The sequence below is a fragment of the Macaca fascicularis genome, chromosome 11, assembly GCF_037993035.2.
Source record: "Macaca fascicularis isolate 582-1 chromosome 11, T2T-MFA8v1.1".
NCBI lineage: Eukaryota > Metazoa > Chordata > Mammalia > Primates > Cercopithecidae > Macaca > Macaca fascicularis.
The window spans coordinates 102,722,111-102,742,215 of record NC_088385.1 but is presented as its reverse complement, the minus strand read 5'-3'; the positions used below and the strand labels follow the sequence as shown (position 1 = coordinate 102,742,215).

Sequence of the window (20,105 nt, the reverse complement as noted above, 5' to 3'; positions counted from 1 at the left end):
GCTGGGATTTCATGTGTGAGCCACCAGGCCCAGCCAGTTTTCCAGCTTTCTAATCTCAGTCGTTTTTAATGAGTTGATCTAGAAAATGAAACAAATTGATAATGTTTTTCCTCACAGCATCTACCTTACATGTAATAAAATACTTACCTGGGCGTGTTGATTCATTGAACAAATATTGATAGCATTAATCTTGGGGTTTTGTTTGCATTTAGGTAGCTAGCTTCCTGCCAGGTAAGCCAAGGACTTACTGGTTCCATGAATGTTCTAGGAGACTTTTTCCTCCCACTCTCCTGAGAAGCACCATGCTAAATGCTATGGTTCTTAAGTGCACATTTTTACTTAATGGTTATAAATTCGTCAACCCTGAAGAAATAAGGCCCTGAACCAAATCTTCTAGCCAATAGATTTATTTCTTGTGAACAATTAAATCATCCCTGTTCTCACTTCCTCTTTATTTCAACCTTAATCAGAGTCTACTGTTGGACCCAGCACAATCAACTACACATTTCCATGCCAAGAAATCACTTCTGAGGATTCCAGGGATGTTGTTTGTTTTTTTAAGACTAGTGGAGATCATTGAAACTGAATTTATTTCTACAGCTTTGGAAAAAAAAAAAATTTAAAGGACAGTGCATTTAAGGTCTGTAAACACAAGGGAAAACATGAATCTCTCCAGCTGAACCTAGGGCTGAGAACAGAAATGGAGGCTCAAACTGACTTGTTGCTGAGGCACAGAAAGAAAAAGGGGAATGTAATTCTCACTGTGTACTGAGGTACTTTGAGGAATCTCATCTCTCTGTTCTAAAAGAGGACAGTCTCTTTTAGAGTAACTCACTTGAAACCTCTAAAGTCACCTATGTGACTTTGGTAATCTATAACACAGGTAGATTTTTCTATGGCAGGCATATTTAAAAAATGTGAGAGCAGGCGTGGTGCCTTACGCCTGTAATCCCAGCACTTTGGGAGGCTGAGGCGGGCGGATCACCTGAGGTCAGGAGTTCAAAACTAGCCTGGCCAACATGGTGAAACACCATCAAAATACAAAAAGTAGCTGGGCTTGGTGGAGGGTGTCTGTAGTCCCAGCTATTTGGTAGGCTGAGGCAGGAGAATGACTTGAACCTGGGAGGCAGAGGTTGCAGTAAACCAAGATTGCACCACTACACTCCAACCTGGGCAACGGAGGGGGTGGGTAGAGAGAGAGAGAGAGAGGGGGAGAGAGAGAGAGAGGAAAAGAAAAGAAAAAAGAAAGAAGGAAGGAAGGAGGGAGGAAGGAAGGAAGGAAGGAAGGAAGGAAGGAAGGAAGGAAGGAAGGAAGGAAGGAAAGAAAACCTTCCTAGACAGTGGTGTATCCTGGCTTTTGCGGCAGGGCTCGTGGTGGGAGGGAACCCTGACCTGATTCACACCATTAGGCAATTTCTGTGGTTGAAACATTCTCACCATGGCCAGTTTCAAACTCTCAGGTCATTTTTCATCAGGAAGTCAGACTTAGACTCTGAGTCAAAAGTAAAATGGTTTGGACAAGGCCTTGCCTCCACTTTCACAGCCCCACTTCTCTCACCTCAAGCTGCTCTCTCTAGTCATTGGTTCCCAAACCTGGCTGTGTGTCACAATCACTAGGGAGCACTTACTGAAAATATGCAATCTTAGAGTCCTGCCCAGAATACACTGAATCAGAATCTCCAACAGGGCATCCGGACAGAAATCTGCATCCCTTTTAAAAGCATCGTTGGTGATTCTGGTCTTTTGGTCTCCTGGCCAGCATTTGAAAACCACTGCTTATAGCAGTCTTGTCTCTAGCATAAGCTCTCTTAAAAAAAAAATTAATTAGCTGAGCATGATGGTATGCACTTGTAGTCCCAGCAACTCAGGAGGCTGAGGCAAGAGGATCACTTGTGCCCAGGAGTTTGGGGCTGCAGTGAGCCATGATCATGCCGCTGCACTACACAGCCTGGGCAACAGAGTGAGACCCTAAGTAAAAAAAAAAAAAAAAAAAAAAATTCCTCCTTTCAGAAGAACACACCGTTTGAAACAGGTGTTTAAAGAAATGCCTGTAGAACAGAATTATTTTTAGGAAATAAACAGTTAATTCCTTTACAATAAATTTATTGACTTTTATGCCAAGACACATATTTTTAACTATTACATAGTCTTTCTCCATATTAAAAGAAAAATCAGAAAATGGAAAAGAAAGCAGAATTCATTCTCTGTCAAAGTAAAGAACCTCTTGAAAGATTGACATGCCCTTCCTTCTTCCCTGATGGGCCAAAATAAATGTAGTCAATTGCCTTTTAGCACAGAATGAATAAAAATAAACTTGGTCTCTCTGCCCTAAAACCCAAACCAAGCATTTACCAAGATAGCATCTGGTTACATGGCTACCTACCCAAATGAACCAGCCATCTTTGTAAAAAAAGGGTTAGATCATCCAGATCTTTTTTTTTTTTTTTCCTTCTTTCTAACTTAGGTGAAAACTCCTTAACTGATGGAAATGCAGGTGCTTTGGGTGGGTGACTCTCTTGCCTCAGTCTCTATTGCCATTCTTCATACTCTACTCAAACAGTTCCTTCTTGTGATGTTCTCAGGAAGAGTCTCTGCATTTCTGTTTGCAAAGATCTCTGTTGAACAGTTATTTCATTTTACCTCTTGTATAGTGATGCTTTCATTTCAGTCTATCTTTCAAGTACAATTTTTACAGTAATTAAATCCAGAATACCTTACCACAATTACACATGTAAGACCACATAAGCACCTTTCATTTGTTTATTCTCATGCCTGTAAACAAGTCCATTCCTTCCCAAAGGTCACTGAGATCTCTTCAAATAGTAACTTGTGGGCTTTTTCTTTCAAATTGTAGGTTTGGCAAAGTCACACAAGTTCATTTTATACCATATAAACAACATAGACATCCTTGTTTTATATTGAAACAACTGTGAATGATTCCAGCATAGAATGAATATGAAGTAACTGTTTGTGGAAACCACACTTTAAATAGAACAGTAACTTGGCAGTAATAGTTGGGAAACTTTAATCTCAGCTCTTTTTTTTTTTTTTAAATCCAGGAAGTAAAAGCAGAGGGTTAAGAAGTAAGAGAAATAGAGAAAATAGATATGTCATAACATAATAATCATACTAAGGCAATCCTTTAAAAAGATTAAATAATGCATATTAAAATTCACCAAAAAAGGAGAAGCTATGATTTTTTTTTTTTTTTTTTTTTTTTGAGGCAGACTCCCACTCTATTGCCCAGGCTGGAGTGCAGTGGCATGAACATGGTTCATTGCAGCCTCAAACTCCTGGGCTCAAGCAATTCTCCCGCCTCAGCCTTCTGAGTAGCTGGGACTACAGGCATGTGCCATTATGCCCAGCTCATTTTTAAATTTTTTATTTTTAGTATAGACGTGGTCTTACTATGTTGCCCAGGCTGGTCTTGAACTCCTGAGCTCAAGTGATCCTCCCACCTTGGCCTCCTAAAGTGCTGGGATCACAGGCTGGAGCCACTACACCCAGCCAAAACTTTACAAATTTATGAATCATAAAAATCAGTCATTATTTGGGAAGAGAAGTGGACAAGGTCATGAAATTCCCTAAAATGTCTTCCAAGCAGAAAGTGGAATTCAGTAATTCACTGAATAAATAAATAGTACACCATTCTCTTTTGATGAGGATATGTAATAATCAAGCAAACAATTAGAAAATATGTAAATCTTCAGAAAGTCTGGACATAATTAGAAGGAGCGTAAAGAAGAGAAGGAGCATTTGGTGAATGGCTGTCATGGATCAGAGAGCGTGCTAGGTAATTTAGCAATCCTTATGTGCTAGGTAGCATATTTTCTATTTTACAAATGAAGACACCGAGACTTAAATTGATTACAGTTGTCCCTATTCCTCCACCGGCAGTATCCTCAAGGGATTGGTTCCAGGATCCCTGAGGATACCAAAATTCATGGAGTCTCAAGTCCCTTATACGAAATGGCTTAGTATTTTCATATAACATATGCACACCCCCCTATATACTGTAAATCATCTCTAGGTTACTTATAATACCCAATACAATGTAAATGCTATGTACATAGTTGTTATACTGTAGTGTTTAGTTGTATTGTTGTATTGCTGTTTTTATTGGGTTTCTTCTTAAATATTTTTGATCCACAGTGGGTTGATTCTATGGATGCTGAATCCACAGATGTGGAGGGATGATTGTACATAATTTGCCCATGTTCACATAGCTGGTCAGTGCCAAGGCTGGGATTTGAACCCAGGTTGGTCTGACTGGAAAGATCCAATGACCTACAAAGATCCAAAGAATTCTATTACACACTGTGACCCAGTTAATGAAAATAGAATCAAAACCCAAAGGAAGAAATAATAAGATATGTATTTTAAAGGCAAAAATAATTTTTAAAGAACCTAGTTTTTTTTTTTTTTTTTTTAAAGTAAACGTCTTTAGTTTTGTAAGGGTCTGCTTACTGATAAATAGCCATCTAGCATTTGAATCTAAAGAACTGAATTCATCCTAAAGAATCTTAGCACAGGAAAGGTGGAAATGACTGGAGAATATTCCAGATAGGCCAACAAAACCATCGAGAAAAGAGATACTAATGAATAAGTGTGAAAGATGATAAATAGTGTCAGATTAACCAGGAAATTTCTCAAGGATACTGCAGCAACTTTCTATAAATACTCAAAAGGTGTAAGGGGGAAGTAGAGGTGTGGCAACAAATAATTTGCTTTCCTAGAAGAGTTCCAGTTAGATGTAATTGGGTGAAAGGAATTTCAGATTCATTCATATGAAAGAAATTTTGCTGCCAGTGAAAAGTACTTATGGGTGGAGAATGTCTCCTATCAAGTTAGAAAAAATAACTTCTTTTTTGGAGACAGGGTTTTTGCTCTGTCGCCCAGGCTGAATGGAGTGCAATGGCATGATCACAGCTCACTGCAGCCTTGACCTCTCGGGTTTAAATAATCCTCCCATCTCAGCCTCTCGAGTAGTTGGGACTACATGCCCATGCCACCACACTCAGCTAATTTTATTTTTTTATTTTTCGTAGAGACGGGCTCTTGCTGTGTTGCCCAGGGTAGTCTTGAACTCCTGGGCTCAATTGATCCTCCGGCCTCAACCTCCCAAAGTACTGAGATTACAGGTGTGAGCCACCGTGCCTGGAAAGAACTTTTCTTACAAAACATAAATAATAAAGCCGGACGGACTGAAGCATTAAATGTAGGATATAGTCTTGCTCTGGGAAGGTGCAGAATAATCTGCTTTGTTTTGACCAGTTGAGTCTACTATAGATTTGTAGGGGTGGTTTTCTGTTTCTAGTATTCAGTTGCAATCCTGTGGTGTTAAGATACTATTAATAGAAACCTATAAAGAGTAGTATGGACCTTCTAGGAGGTTCATCAAAACATAAAATCATTTCATGGTTGTTGCTTATTAAGAGGCACATTCATTTACTGATGCAACAAAGATGAGTGAGTTGCTAAAATGGGTCAGGCATTATCCTAGGTTTGCGGGATACAGCAATAAAAAGATGTGGTTCCCATCCTCTGGCCCTTCACAATGTACTATAGTGACAGCAATGAAGTGAGAAATCAGAACAAGATTATTGGAGGCCAAAAGATCATCAATTATTAAGAAAGATTTCTTAAATGACACAAATCATTCAATTTAAAAAACTCAACCTAGATTTATTCAGTGCCTCTCATGTGGCAGGCCTATTCTAGTCACTGTCTATGCAACAAAATAGTCTCTCTCCCCATGGAAATAGACTCTAAATAAATTTACCCAAGTAAATATGTAATTAAAAGCTATAATAAGTAGTATGAAGAAAAAGGGGAGCATGACAGATTACGGCAGGATGAATCGCATCAGTTCAAAGGTGAGCTTGAAGATAGACACAGCCAATAGGGTTTATTTCTCCAAAGGAAAAAGGAGCTAGGGATAACTCCAATTCCTGGCTAGGTGGCTGAATAGACTGGAAATACAGGAGGCTGAACAGGTGGAAAAATAAGGAAAGAAGGAAGGAAGGAAGGAAGGAAGGAAGGAAGGAAGGAAGGAAGGAAGGAGGGAGGGAGGGAGGGAGGGAGGGGAGTGGAGGGAGGGGAGGGAGGGGAGGGGAGGGAAGGAGGAGCAGCAGGGAAGAAAAGAGAAAAGAAAAGAGGAAGGGAAGCAGGGAGTGAGAGAATGGTGTACCCAAGTTTTCCCATGATAAAATTTGTCTGTATATGCAAAAGTGTTTTCTTCAGTTTTAATTGAAATAGCAAATCAAGAATATAAAATTGGCTTTTTAGCTGCGTAAGATCTCTTAGATATACCCAGGAATAAATAGTAACTGGCCCAGCTACAACCAGAAACAGGAAAGGAATGATACAGAAATTAAATAGGGACGCTGAGCAGCAGTCACATAGTAAAGCATTAAAAATAAAGGCTATGGCTGGATGCCTGTAATCCCAGCATTTTGGGAGGCTGAGGCGGGCAGATCACTTGAGGTTAGGAGTTCAAGACCAGCCTGGCCAACATGGTGAAACCTTGTCTCTACTAAAAATACAAAAATTAGCCAGGCGTGGTGGCACACACCTGTAACCCCAGCTACTCAGGAGGCTGAGGCAGGAGAATCGCTTGAACCCAGGAGGCGGAGGTTGCAGTGACCTGAGATCATGCCATTGCATTCCAGCCTGGGCGACAGAGCAAGACTTTGTCTCAAAATAAAATAAAATCAAGGCTATGACTTTTGTATTTATTTGCATTATGTATTTAAATGTGTGTAGAAGACAGGAAGCATACTTAAATACTGTACATTTATTTTTTAAAGCTTTTGAGGCAGATCTCATGCATCCTACCCCTGTTTTGGGTAGGATGTACAAAAACTCAGGAGACACTGAACTTCAGTAAATGAAAGGCAAATCATAATTCAGGTTGTTTTCTTATTAGACTGATTCAAGCATTTTTTTTTTTTTTTTTTTTTTTTTTTTTTTGAGACAGAATCTCACTCTGTTGCCCAGGTTAGTGTGCAGTGGTATCATCTCGGCTCACTGCAACCTCCACCTCCCGGGTTCAAACGATTCTTGTGTCTCATCCTCCCGAGTGGCTGGGATTACAGGTTTGCACCACCACGCCCAGCTAATTTTTGTATTTTGAGTTTCACCATGATGACCAGACTGGTCTTGAACTCCTAGCCTCAAGTGATCTGCCTGCCTTGTCCTCCCAAAGTGCTGGGATTACAGGCGAGCCATCAGGCCTGGCCATAATTTTATTTGAAATTAAATATACCTTGAATATTGTGGAACTAGCTACCATTGAACATAATGTATATAACATTGCACGGACCAACAGAAAAATGTTCCCTAGGATAGTAAAGGGGTACCATATGGCCTTTCACAGAGTAAAGCACATTTACAACTTTTTCTTATTTTTTTATAGCTTTTCATCCACTAGCAAAAATAGTTGATAGCAGAAGGAAAGAAGAAAACAGTGCCAAAAAGAAAAATAATATAAAAGATCTCATTGTATCTACTATTTAACTTCACACTTAATTTATATATAACAGTTCAAATTGTGTCCTTTCCTCTTTAAAGCTGTGTCTCGAAATCATCTCCCTTAAGTTCCCCTTGCTCTAAGAATTCAGCAGGCAGCTGGGCAGCTTTTGGAATGACTTTGCTATTAAAAATCCCCCTCAGAAATTCTGTAGGGCCTTGGCCTTTTCAGGAGAAAACAATGTTGGGAGCCTGGAGGCGCTGCCGAGGGAGTGGCCACCGGGGTCGTGGTGAAAGATCTTGACAAGCAGCTTCTTTCCCAGCTGAGGGCCTTGAACTTTGAGTTCTGTTTTTAGAAAAGCTAAATCAGGAGCAAATACTTTTAGGGTATTTTTCTCCCAGTGTAGCTTTTACTAACAAAATAACAAAAGTCAGAGCCATCAGGTAATATTAAAGGAGGCCAGTTTCAAAGGGGTAAGATGCTGAGTTCCATTGGTGGTTTCAACAGCAAGCTTGAGATCACAGATCACTCCCTCAGTGGAAGGCAGGCAGACTCCCAGAGTTCTAGCGGAAGGTGGGAATAAAGATAAACTGGCAGCAATTACCTCTTTTGACTCCACCATCGAAGGCTATAGCAATCCCTTCAGAATAAAGGGAGCCATAATGGTTCCATTATGTTCCTGTTTTGTGCTTGTGTTTGTATACTTTTTATATTCATGCAGGTTGACCGCTGTGACTCTTGTCCTACATGATATTTCTGGGCAGCAGGACCATAGATCATACTCTTCTTTTTTTCAACATACTCTGATCCACAAAATGAGAGTAACAGGTTAACTTTTTTATTTTTTATTTATTTATTTATTTTTTGAGACAGGGTCTTGCTCTATCACCCAGGCTGGAGTGCAGTGGCACGATCTCAGCTCACTGCAGCCTCCGCTTCCCAGATTCAAGCGATTCTCCTGCCTCAGCCTCCTGAGTATTTGGGATTCCAGGGACACACCACTATACCCAGCTAATTTTTGTATTTTTAGTAGAGACGGACTTTCGCCATGTTGCCCAGGCTGGTCTCGAACTCCTGACCTTAAGAGATCTGCCTGCCTCGCCCTCCTCCCAAAGTGCTGTGATTACAGGCATGAGCTTCTGCACCTGGCCAATAGGTTAAATTTTTTTTGTCCAAGGAAAGGAACATATAACAAGAGAGTAACTTAATTCCATAGAACTTAGAGTAGTCAAGAAAGCAGCGTTCCTCTCTGATACAAAGGCACGGAGGCTATTTTGAAAGCCAGTCAAATCATTAGTTTCCTTTTAAAAAAACCATATCTGCAATGAGGCAGTTCATTGCTCCTGTATTCTCATGCACCCTGAACTACCTTGGGTATAATGCTTACTGCCCTGTTGTTATCTATACTTCTCTCTTCTCTCACTCAAGAGATACGACTTTTTGTAGTCATCTTTGTATCTTCGGCCCCTAGCATAGTTCATGTTAACCTTAAAGTTCGATAACCCTTTGGTAAAGTTGCGAGTGAATGAATGAATGGGTAGTGAACATTTTTATACAAATATGTTTCATCTAGATAATAATATCCTTTTTTTTTTTTTTTTTTTTTTTTAGCATTTGGTGCCACTAGATGCCTGATACATTTCTAAGTATTTACATACATGATCTCAATCCTCACAAAACATCCCTTTGGCTTCCTTCATTAATGAGAAAACTGACAGCTGAAGAAGTTAATTTCACAAGGTCTTATAAATAATAAGCCTTATCACTGGAATCTAGTTCTGGTTAGGATCTAGTCAGTTAGTCTGATTTCCAAGCTTGTGCTCTTACCAACTTTGTTATATTGTCTCTATTTTATTTTCTGTCTTCTAAGAAATCTTACAGCAAATTTTCAAACAACTGTATTTATTGTCAGCCTTTGTGATTGATACAAATATTAGTTTTAGAGCCTTGTGCATGCACAAGATATTTGAAAATGTGTCCATCTATCGTTTCATTAACAGGTGTGTTTCCTGCTAGAAAGTCCTACACAGCAGCATTGCATCCTCTTCTATAAATGCTCCAGGGGCCCTGCTTCACTTTCAGATGTATTGCTGCAAACATGTAACTATAGATAAAATTTCTATCACATTCAGCAATTATCTAAATTCATTACTTGAAGGGAATCTGTTGTGAAATCTTTTGTAAAGTACTCATTTACTCTACCTTATCTGTTTCAAAACTTTTGCACTGTTACCATAGATTTTCTTCCAGTAGAACACTTGAGTACAGAAGGTACCAGCCAGGCGCAGTAGCTCACGCCTGTAATCCCAGCACTTTGGGAGGCTGAGGCGAATGGATCACCGGAGGTCAGGAGTTTGAGACCAGCCTGGCCAGCATGGTAAAACTCCATGTCTACTAAAAATACAAAAATTAGCTGGGTGTGGTGGCAGATGCCTGTAATCCCAGCTACTCGGGAGGCTGAGGCAGGAAAATCACTTGAACCCAGGAGGCGAAGGTTGCAGTGAGCCGAGATCACACCATTGCACTCCAGCCTGGGCAACAAGAGTGAAACTCTGTCTCAAAAAAAAAAAAAAGTACTATTCAAAGCAAGTCTCATGCATTATTGATGAACTCTTGTGAAAATATCTGGAAATTAAATTGACATTTTTAATAATTTTGTTTTGCCACCATGGTTGTGGGTGAGAGCAGGTTAGGGGAGATGTTTTAGGGGGAAAATGATGACTCCAATGATGAATGATCTACCACCTAGGCCACACAGCTTCTAAATACACCTGGTTACCACTCAATGTAGTATTTTGGCTCTTAAGGACAGTTCACCACAGCTGTGAACACTAAAAATTATAATGAAAAGAATAATTAATGTCAGCATAATAGTATATGATGATGGTTCAACTGGTCTAACAAGAAGACAGGATGGGCATGGTGGCTCACGCCTGTAATCCCAACACTTTGGGAGGCTGAGGCAGATGGATCACTTGAGGTCAGGAGGTCAAGACCAGCCTGGCCAACTGGCAAAACCCTGTCTCTACTAAAAATACCACAATTAGCCAGGCGTGGTGGCACACGTCTGTAATCCCAGCTACTCAGGAGGCTGAGTCACGAAAATAGCTTGAACCTGTGAGGCGGAGGTTGTAGTGAGCCAAGATTACGCCACTGCACTCTACCCTGAGCGACAGAGCAAGACTCTGTCTCAAAAAACAAACAAACAACACCACCAAAAAAAAAAGAGACAAAGCTGAAGTTAAGAACTTATGTCACTCTGGGTCGTAACTTTGACATTTATTGTGAAAAAGTAAGTTCTTGGCTTGCATTTTAGAATAAACAATTAGTAAGAAATATATGTTGGGGAATCAGAACTGAACCAGAACATGAAGAGATCCTTTCTCCTTCCAAACAAGAAGAAAATATGTTTGCATTTTGGAAGAAAATAAGAAATGTAGATTGTATGTGTCAGATATTGACTGCTATCAAGCTTCAGAAGGTAAGTATGCAAGGCAGACCTCGGTGTGGGTCTTGAAAAAGTATGCCATGGAAGATGTCAGGGCCTTCTGCCTGGAGCTAGTTCTGCATAGTTTCCAAATGGTATCTTTATCTTGTAATTATGTGAGAAGTCACACTGACAGAAATCTACTAGCACATACAACAGAAACACATTCTTCTCTGGCCATTCCTGAAATGAGTGTAGCTTTAAAAATATATGGTAGAAGGGACAGGTCAGCTCCTGAAAATGCTTGCATTTTCTATTAGAGGAAAAGATAGGAGTGGTGGACTACCATATATTACCATAGAAGGGGTTCTTATAATATCTTTCTTCTGGCTAAATCTCTCCTATCTGCTTTAAGAACCAAACTGACTTAACTGAGTGATATAGTAACTGTAGGTTTCATCATCTCAAAATTATACAATTTTCATACTAGAGTATGTGAGTTCATTTTAAGTAATGTCTATGCAGTTTTGAATATAGCATTTTGATATATTCATATTGCATATTATACAATCCACATGAATTATTTCTTAATTAGAAACAAACCATAAATCAATAGTGCTTTGATACTTTAAGAGAAAAATGCCTAAATGTTCTCATAATAAAAACCAAGTGAAGAAAAAAATTAGGAAATTTAATGTAGAGACAGTGATACCATAACTGTATGACTATAAAGATGTTCTCCTTAGAACCTCAATGTTTTAGAGGCAAAATCTTTACTTTCCTCGGTATTACGATTTTTAAAAATCTTGGAATAATTCTTCTAAATTTGGGATCTCTTCAAGGACCGAGACTATTTTATTCAAGTTAGATCCCTGGCACTTTGCACAGTACTTAGCACATAGCAGATTCAAGTCAGATCTCTGGCACTTTGCACAGTACTTAGCACATAGCAGATTCAAGTCAGATCTCTGGCACTTTGCACAGTACTTAGCACATAGCAGATTCAAGTCAGATCTCTGGCACTTTGCACAGTACTTAGCACATAGCGGGTGCCCATTAAATGTTTGCTGAGTAAGTGAATGGGTAAATAAATGCTGCCTTAAATACACACATTATTAGCCTTTCAAACAATGTCTCCTATGCTGTTTTCCTCCATTGTCCTTTGTAAGTAGTGCTTACATCATGGCGTTTTAATTCAGTTCAAGGGGCATTTTTGAGCAGCTGTAATCTACCATTTGCTAATGTGTTACTAAGTGCTAGTGATATACATTATCTCTGGTTTAGTCCTCAAGAAAACCTGGTAAAATAGAAATGTGGGGCTCAGAAAGGTAAAACAAATTTCAGCTAGGAGTTAAACTCAAGTCTGCCTCCACTAAGCACTGCAGGGGATAGATGAGTAAGGCCCATGCTCAACTTCAAAGAGCTTACAGACCGGTGTGATAGACAAAGAAAGCCCCCAGTTGTCTAATGCAAAGAAGAATGCAATCAGAGCTATAAGAAGAAGTGTTTCTTTAAAGCACAGGAGGGTTACAAAGAAAGGGTAAATCATACTCAACTGCATTGGAATAAGGAATGACTTCTAAAAGAAGGTGGACCTGTCCCTTAGATGGGCAAGTGTAGTGACTGCCGTGGCTTCACCTTTGGTGAGATGGGAGGGGGTGGCAGAGGGAAGGGTGCTGAACCCCACTTTTCTTTTCTGAATATCATTGTATGTCAAAAGTTCTGTCTTTAACGGGAAAGATACCAACAGAGCTCCTACCTTGAGCATGCTAACCACCCCAAATGGTTGAATTGCGGCAACCCTTAAGGGTGACATTTGATATAAATTTTGAAGGACATGTAGAATTTTGAAAGATTGTTATGGGAAGAAAGATTTCAATATTGAAATTAATAAAGGAAAAGAAACAAGAAAGATGGAGGGTGTGTCTAGAAATTGTCCCAATTAATTAGAACAAGGGCTATATGCAAGAGAATAATGAGAGGAAGGACTGGAAAAGTAGGCTAGGGCTCTGCTACGAAAGACCTTACATGTTTGGCTAAGGGGTGACCACATTTTGAAAACTACAAATGCTTCATAAACATTAGAATTATTATTACTAACATTTGTTGGTTGAGTGAGCCAATCAATGAATGAGATTCTAATAAATGAATGAATATGAGATTCTTCCCAAGAAGATAATTCATACCTTTTGCAGAATAAGCAATATTTCATGCTCTATTGTAGTGGTTCTCAATGAAAGATAGCTTATGGGGAGGGATGGTGGGGGGAGGTTGCACAGATGTTAGAAATTGCAAACCTCACACATTCATACTGGTTTGAGAACTATGGCTCTAATGATTATTGGTTAAAGAGATGAAAGAGAGATATAAACAGTAGGACAGTACACCATTGGGGCCTGTATTTCTCCAGCTTCTGTTCTCACAAAAGTCACCAATGACCTCCTGATTGACAGGCCTATTGTCCATCGTATGTGACTTGAGCATTCTGCATTGTTCGACACTGTTAACTGCTTGAAACTTTCTCATCCTTTGGCTTCTTTTTTTTTTTCTCCTCCTTCTCTACCTTCTCCTTAATAATCTTTTTGCAAGTTATTGCTCCTCCAACTGCCAGTACCTATGGATGTTTCCACCATGTTCTATCCTTGATCATCTTCTCACTCTACACACCGTCCCTGGGAAGTTTCATCTAGCCCTCCTAATTTCAACTGCCGTTGGGTGACAACTCTCAAAACTTTATTTGTGACCCCAACTTTTCTCCTAAGTGTCAGAATATTTCCAGGATATATTTAAGATAGCCTTTAAGCATCTCAAGCTTAATGTGTTTGATCCTAAACTCATTCTTTTTCCGTTCCTTCCCTATCTCCACCCTCAACATGGATCTATCTGCCCCAACTTTCTCCAGTCCTCTCTTCTAGATCTTTGTGAATAATGTCACTAATCATTCAGTTTCATGAACTAGGCACCTGAAAATCTTCCCCAACTTCTATTTGTCCCTCAACAACTCTTTCTTCCTCTTCCAGATGGTCTCCAAACCCTATCTATTCTAACTTTAAAAAATAAGTTTTTTGTATCCAAACTTACCTCCCATTCCCACACCTACTGTCTTAGTCATTTCCTTGCTGTCTTTCTTTTCTTTGATTATGTTGCCACCAGCCTCTCCCCACTCTAGTCTATACAATGCCTCCAAAGTGTCTGTCAAAATGCAATTTTAACCATGTCATAATTCTGCTTTACAACTTCTTATGATTCATTATGCCCATAGGACAAAATTCAACCTCCAAAGCTAGGCATTTCCACAACCTGGGATCCTATCACTATCCAACCTGACTCTACAGCTTTTCTTCTGCCTCATCTCCTTCAACTGCTTTCCACTCAGTGTCCACTCAGGCACACTAAACTTCTCACATTCCCCACATGGGCCGCGCCCTTTCACATAGGATTCCCACAGCCTGGAATGTCCTCCAGGTCAATTCCACAAACGCTGATTAGGGCATCTATGGTGTACTAGACACTGTTCTGGGGCGCCAAAAATAAAAATAAGAAGATAAAGATCCTCTGTCCATGAATTCAGACTCTAGTAGTATGGATGACAAGCATATCAACAAATAATTTTTTTAAGAAGCTGTTTTGTGGCTGAGCGTGGTGGCTCATGTCTGTAATTCCAGCACTTTGGGAGGCTGACTCAGGCAGATCACTTGACGTCAGGAGTTTGAGACCGGCCTGGCCAACATGGTGAAACTCCATCTCTACTAAAAATACAAAAAATAGCCAGGTGTGGTGGCGGGCACCTATAATCCCAGCTATAATCCCAGCTACTTGGGCGGCTGAGGCAGGAGAATAGATTGAACCCAGGAGACGGAGGTTGCAGTGAGCCAAGATTACACCACTGCACTACATCCTGGGCAATAAAGCAAGACTCCATCACAAAAAAAAAGAGAAGAGGCTGTTCACTAAATTATTTTTACATGGAATGTCTCAAACAGATTTAAGGCTGCAAACTTGTTAAATTTTATAATCGTTTGCTTTTCAAAGTGAAGCTCAGAAATACTTAAAAATAGCTGTAACATTCACATTAGGAAAGATGATGTTTATTCTAGTTGTATTTTTATGGTGAAATAAAATCCTTTTCCAATGGAAAAAATAATAATAATGATGCACTGTGATAGGCACAAAATAGAAATATATGCAAAGAGGCAGCATAGAGGAGAGAGTACCTAACTGTCTGGAGGGAGTGGGACAAGAAAGCCTGTCAGAATCTAGATGGACAAGGTGGGGAAAGGCCACACAGGCTTGGCCAAGGGCCAGGGGCACTGAGGCATCAGAGAGCATAGCATTTCCAGGATGCAGTAAGAGCTCCCACACAATGCAGAAACGTAAAATGCAGTGGGGGTGAACGGTACACCCAAAATACCTAAAGCAGTCAACTGTATGGTATGTGTTTCTTACCACAATTTATTTATGAAAAATTTATTTTAAAAAGATGCACTGGGGAAAGTGTCTAAAGATTGAGCTGGAATCAGCATTTGCCTTCCTTGCCCTCCTTTTCTTTTCTTTCTTTTTTTTTCTTTTTTTTTGTTTTGTTTTGTTTTTTTTTGGAGACAGAGTCTCACTCTGTCACCCAGGCTAGAGGGCAGTGGTGCAATCTCAGCTCACTGCAACCTGGGCCTCCCAGGTTCAAGCGATTCTCCTGCCTCAGCCTCCCGAGTAGCTGGGACTACAGGCGTGCAGCATCACGTCTGGCTAATTTTTGTATTTTAGTAGAAATGAGGTTTCACCATGCTGGCCAGGCCGGTCTCGATCTCCTGACCTCAAGTGATCCACCCGCCTTGGCCTCCCAACATGCAGGGATTACAGGTGTGAGCCACCACACCCAGCCCCTTGCCCTCCTTTTCAACTTGCAAACTCCTATTCATCTTTTACGATCTGGCTCAGATCGCTAAATGACCCCTCCTTTGTGGATCCCACCTGATTCCCTCAGCCTGTGTTGCCTTCACCTTTCCTCTGTGTTCCCACGGTGCTTTATGTATACCTCTGTTACAGCACATCACATGGATGCAAATCTTTTATTTACTTCTCTGTTTCCCTCACAAGACTGTAAGTTCCCTGAGGACTGGCACCATTTCTCAGATAGACATAGATCCTATATCTCGATAAGAATTATCTGACGGGCACAGTGGCTCGCACCTGTAATCCCAGCACTTTGGGAGGCCAAGGCAAGAGGATCACTTGAGCCCGGGAGTTCAAGACTGCCTGAGCAACATAGTGAGACCCTGTCTCTACAAAAAAAAAAAAAAAAAAAAAAATTAAAAACTAGCCAGGTGTGGTGGCACGTGCCCATAGTCCCAGCTACTTGAGAGGCTGAGGTGGGAGGATCTCTTGAGCCTGGGAGGTCGAGGCTGCAGTGAGCAGTGACGTGCCATTGCACTTCAGCCTGAGTGACAGAGTGAAAGAAAAAAAAAAGAATTATCTATTGGATTAATTTACTATTAATTAATAGTAATTTATTACTATTCTCTAAAGAAAAAAAGAATTATCTATTGGATTAATTAATTTACTATTAATCATGTACCAGACATCATTAACTGCTTTGGATGCATAATCTCTTTTTATCCTTACCACTACATGAGGATAGGTCTCATTTTTAGTTTCATTACAGATAAGGGAACTGAGGTGAGAGCCTAGGTATCTTGCTCAAAGTCATACAGTTAGTCAGTAGTGGAGATTTGAAGCCAAACTGATGTTTTAAAGGAAAAATAGTCAATAAAAGAAGTTTCCAAGGGGAAACATGAGAGAACAGGGTTGAGAATATTTGTTGAGAAGGTGCAGCAGGAAGAACTGGCTTCTTCAGTGTGTGACTGCATGAACTCTCCGTGAGATGTAGATACCACAATAAGGAAAGAAAGATTCAGGAAAGTTATATTTCTCGCCTGAGGTCACAGAGGCTCTGGGACGCAGAGCCATCAGTCAAGGTTTCTCCCAGTGTTTCTCACTTGATTCTCAGAGAAAGCAGTGGGAAGATGAAAAAGATTTTGAAATGGAGAAAAGATTTTCCAGAGGACCCTACCAGCGAATTAGAATCACACTAAGTGGGTAGGTTGATTGAGATGCCTAGGGAATTTCTGAGACAGCCACTGTAAGAAATATATATTTTTTTAATCCAGGTAAAATTGAATAAATAGAGTTGATGGGCCAGGCACAGTGGCTCACGCCCGTAATCAATGCCAGCACTTTGGGAGGTCGAGGTGGGCAGATCGCTTGAGTCCAGGAGTTTGAGACCAACCTGGACATGGTGAAACCCCATCCCTACAAAAAATACAAAAATTAGCTGGGCATAGTGGCATGTACCTGTAGTCCCAGCTCTCTGGGAGGCTGAAGCAGGAGGATTGCTTGAACCCAGGAAGTTGATGCTACAGTGAGTGGAGATAGCACCACTGCATTCCAGCCTGGAACAAGAAAAGACCCTGTCTCAAAAAAGCAGAAATAGAGTCAGTGAGCATTGGTTTGGAGATAACACTGAAGTTAGGGCTCATGAATTTGTGATAAGCCCAAAAAGCACATTTCACACATACATATATGTGAAAAAAGTGTGTCTGTATGTCTGTATACAAACACACACACACACACACACACACACACACACACACACACACACACACACACGGTCAACTATTTTTGCCATCCCAAGAACAAAGAAATGACTGCAGGTTGTCAAACTGAGCAATAAGCAATTCTGGGAGTAGGGAGAGGGCTAAGGAGAAGGACTTTTGATTAGTATTAAGGACTTGTGGCCGGGCACAGTGTCTCACACCTGTAGCCCAGTACTTGGGAGGCCAAGGTGAGAGGATTGTTTGAGGCCAGGAGTTTGAGACCAGCCTGGGCAACATAGCAAGACCTTGCCTCTACAAAAAAAAAAAAAAAATTTTAATTAGCCGGGCATGATGGTGCCAGCTTGTAGTCCCACCTACTCGGGAGACTAAGGCAGGAGGATCGCTTGAGCTCAGGAGGTTGAGGCTGCAGTGAGCCATGGGGATACCACTGCACTCTGGACTTGGTGATAGAGTGAGACCCTCTCTCAAAAAAAAAAAGAAAGAAAAGCTCCTCAAAAGAGCTGCTGTTCGCATGCTCGAATTCCTCTATTCCCATTCTCCCCTGAATCCTCTTCCACTGGGTTCCATCTCACTGTGTATTACACTGAAACTCCTCCTGTGAAGAACAGCAGCAGCCTTCATGCCGTTCAATGCAATACTCCATCACATGCCCCATCTTCTTTGACCTTTCAACGTCTGCCATAGCCGATGCAGCCCTCCTTCTTGAAACCTTCTTTGTTTGGCTTCCAGAACACTATATTCTCGCGATGTTTTTTCCTTTCTTACTGAATCCTTCCACTCTGTCTCTTTGCTGGTTCGTCCTCATCACCCCAACCAAAGGGCATTCATATTTCATGCCTTCCATATTAGGATAAATTATGTGTTTATTTTTGCAGCAGACATGCTTTTCTGATTATATCTCGCTTATCTGTCATTTAATTAGCTTTCATTCTCTGAGCATACACTCACTGGCTAAAGGAGGAGTCTCAGAAATATGCTGTGTGGTAAAGGGAAGCCACTTGGGGATGGTCAAGCCTAATGTTCACACAGGTGATCTACAGTCACTCATGGTCCTTGCGTGTCCTCTCTGTCCTCTCTATTGTAGCATGTTCCTGCCATCCAGTAGGATCAGCTGTCCTTCCTGCCAACTCAGTGACCTTCTGCGACCCCAGCAATGGTGACTGCCCCTGCAAGCCTGGGGTGGCAGGGCGACATTGTGACAGGTGCATGGTGGGATACTGGGGCTTCGGAGACTATGGCTGTCGACCATGTGACTGTGCGGGGAGCTGCGACCCTATCACTGGAGACTGCAGCAGCAGGTGAATGTGCATGGCTCTTGCTCTCAGCTGCATGTATTTCAGACTCTTTTGAAAACCTATAGTGATTGGAAAATCTTGCATTCTGTTAATGAAGCAAAAATATATTTGCACATCCCTTTTACAGAATTTTTGTCAGACCAGGCACAGTGGCTCACACCTATAATCCCAACACTTTGGGAGGTTGAGGCAGGTGGATCACTTGAAGTCAGGAGTTCGAGATCAGCCTGCCCAACATGATGAAACCCCATCTCTACTAAAAAAAAAAACAAAAAAACAAAAAAACAAAAAAAGATTAGCTGGGCATGGTAGTAGGTGCCAGTAATCCCAGCTATTCAGGAGGCTGAGGCAGGAGAATCGCTTGAACCCGGGAGGCAGAGTTTGCAATGAGCCAAGATTGTACCATTGCACTACAGCCTGGGCAACAAGAGTAAAACTCTGTTTTAAAACAAAACAAAACAAAACAAAACCAAGAATTTTTGTCAAATTACAAACTCAAGTAATTTGTTCTTGCAAGATTCTAGAGATCATCTAGTTCATTTTGCGGAATAAATTATTTGTCTTCACAATAGTTCCTTATTGTGGAATATTTCTGGAAAAAGGAAAAATGGGAAGGTAGAAGATAAGGTTTAAATCTCTATAGATTCATTTCTATACAAGTTCTAAGAAATTCCTCAATATGTTCTTTATCATTTTCTATTTCGTTAGCAACACAGACATAGACTGGTATCACGAAGTTCCTGACTTCCGTCCCGTGCACAATAAGAGCGAACCAGCCTGGGAGTGGGAGGATGCACAGGGGTTTTCTGCGCTTCTACACTCAGGTGAGATGGATGTAACCAGGCGTCGTATTTTCAGGTCTGGTCTTGTGTAACAGTGATATGTGACAAACTGGGGTCCAGCTTCTGGATCCTATGAGGGGAACGCTTTAGTTCTGGGGTTTAATGGTGTAATAAAATAGTGACCCCCATAAGCATGAAACTGTGAAATATAGCTAAGGGGTATTTTAACACATTTCTGTTTGTTTTCTGATGATTAGAGTGATATATGTAGTTGGTATAGAAAATTTGGAAAATGTAAAACATCATAGTTAAAAAAAAAAAAAAGGTCACCAAAAATTTCATTATTCCACTGTTAATACTTTAGTATGTTTTTCTCACTCTAAAACACAGTTAAGAGCCTATTGAGTGGGGTGAGTATAATCCCAGCATTTTGGGAGGCCAAGGCAGAAGGATTGCTTAAGCCTGAGAGTTCAAGACCATCCTGGGGAACATAGCAAGAGTTATCTCTACAAAAATGAAAAG

The 20,105-nt window shown here is 40.7% G+C and overlaps 1 protein-coding gene across 3 annotated transcripts in view; it reads left to right on the top strand.

The window, feature by feature from the left end:
• The window catches only part of NTN4 (netrin 4), a 122,234-nt gene that overhangs the window by 78,528 nt on the left and 23,601 nt on the right, over nucleotides 1-20,105 (top strand). For all 3 annotated transcript variants that reach the window (XM_005571905.5, XM_005571903.4, XM_005571904.5), the window contains exons 6-7: nucleotides 18,591-18,804; nucleotides 19,510-19,625. In XM_005571905.5, coding sequence (XP_005571962.3) covers nucleotides 18,591-18,804; nucleotides 19,510-19,625 — 330 coding nt within the window. The remainder of the gene's footprint in view (nucleotides 1-18,590; nucleotides 18,805-19,509; nucleotides 19,626-20,105) is intronic.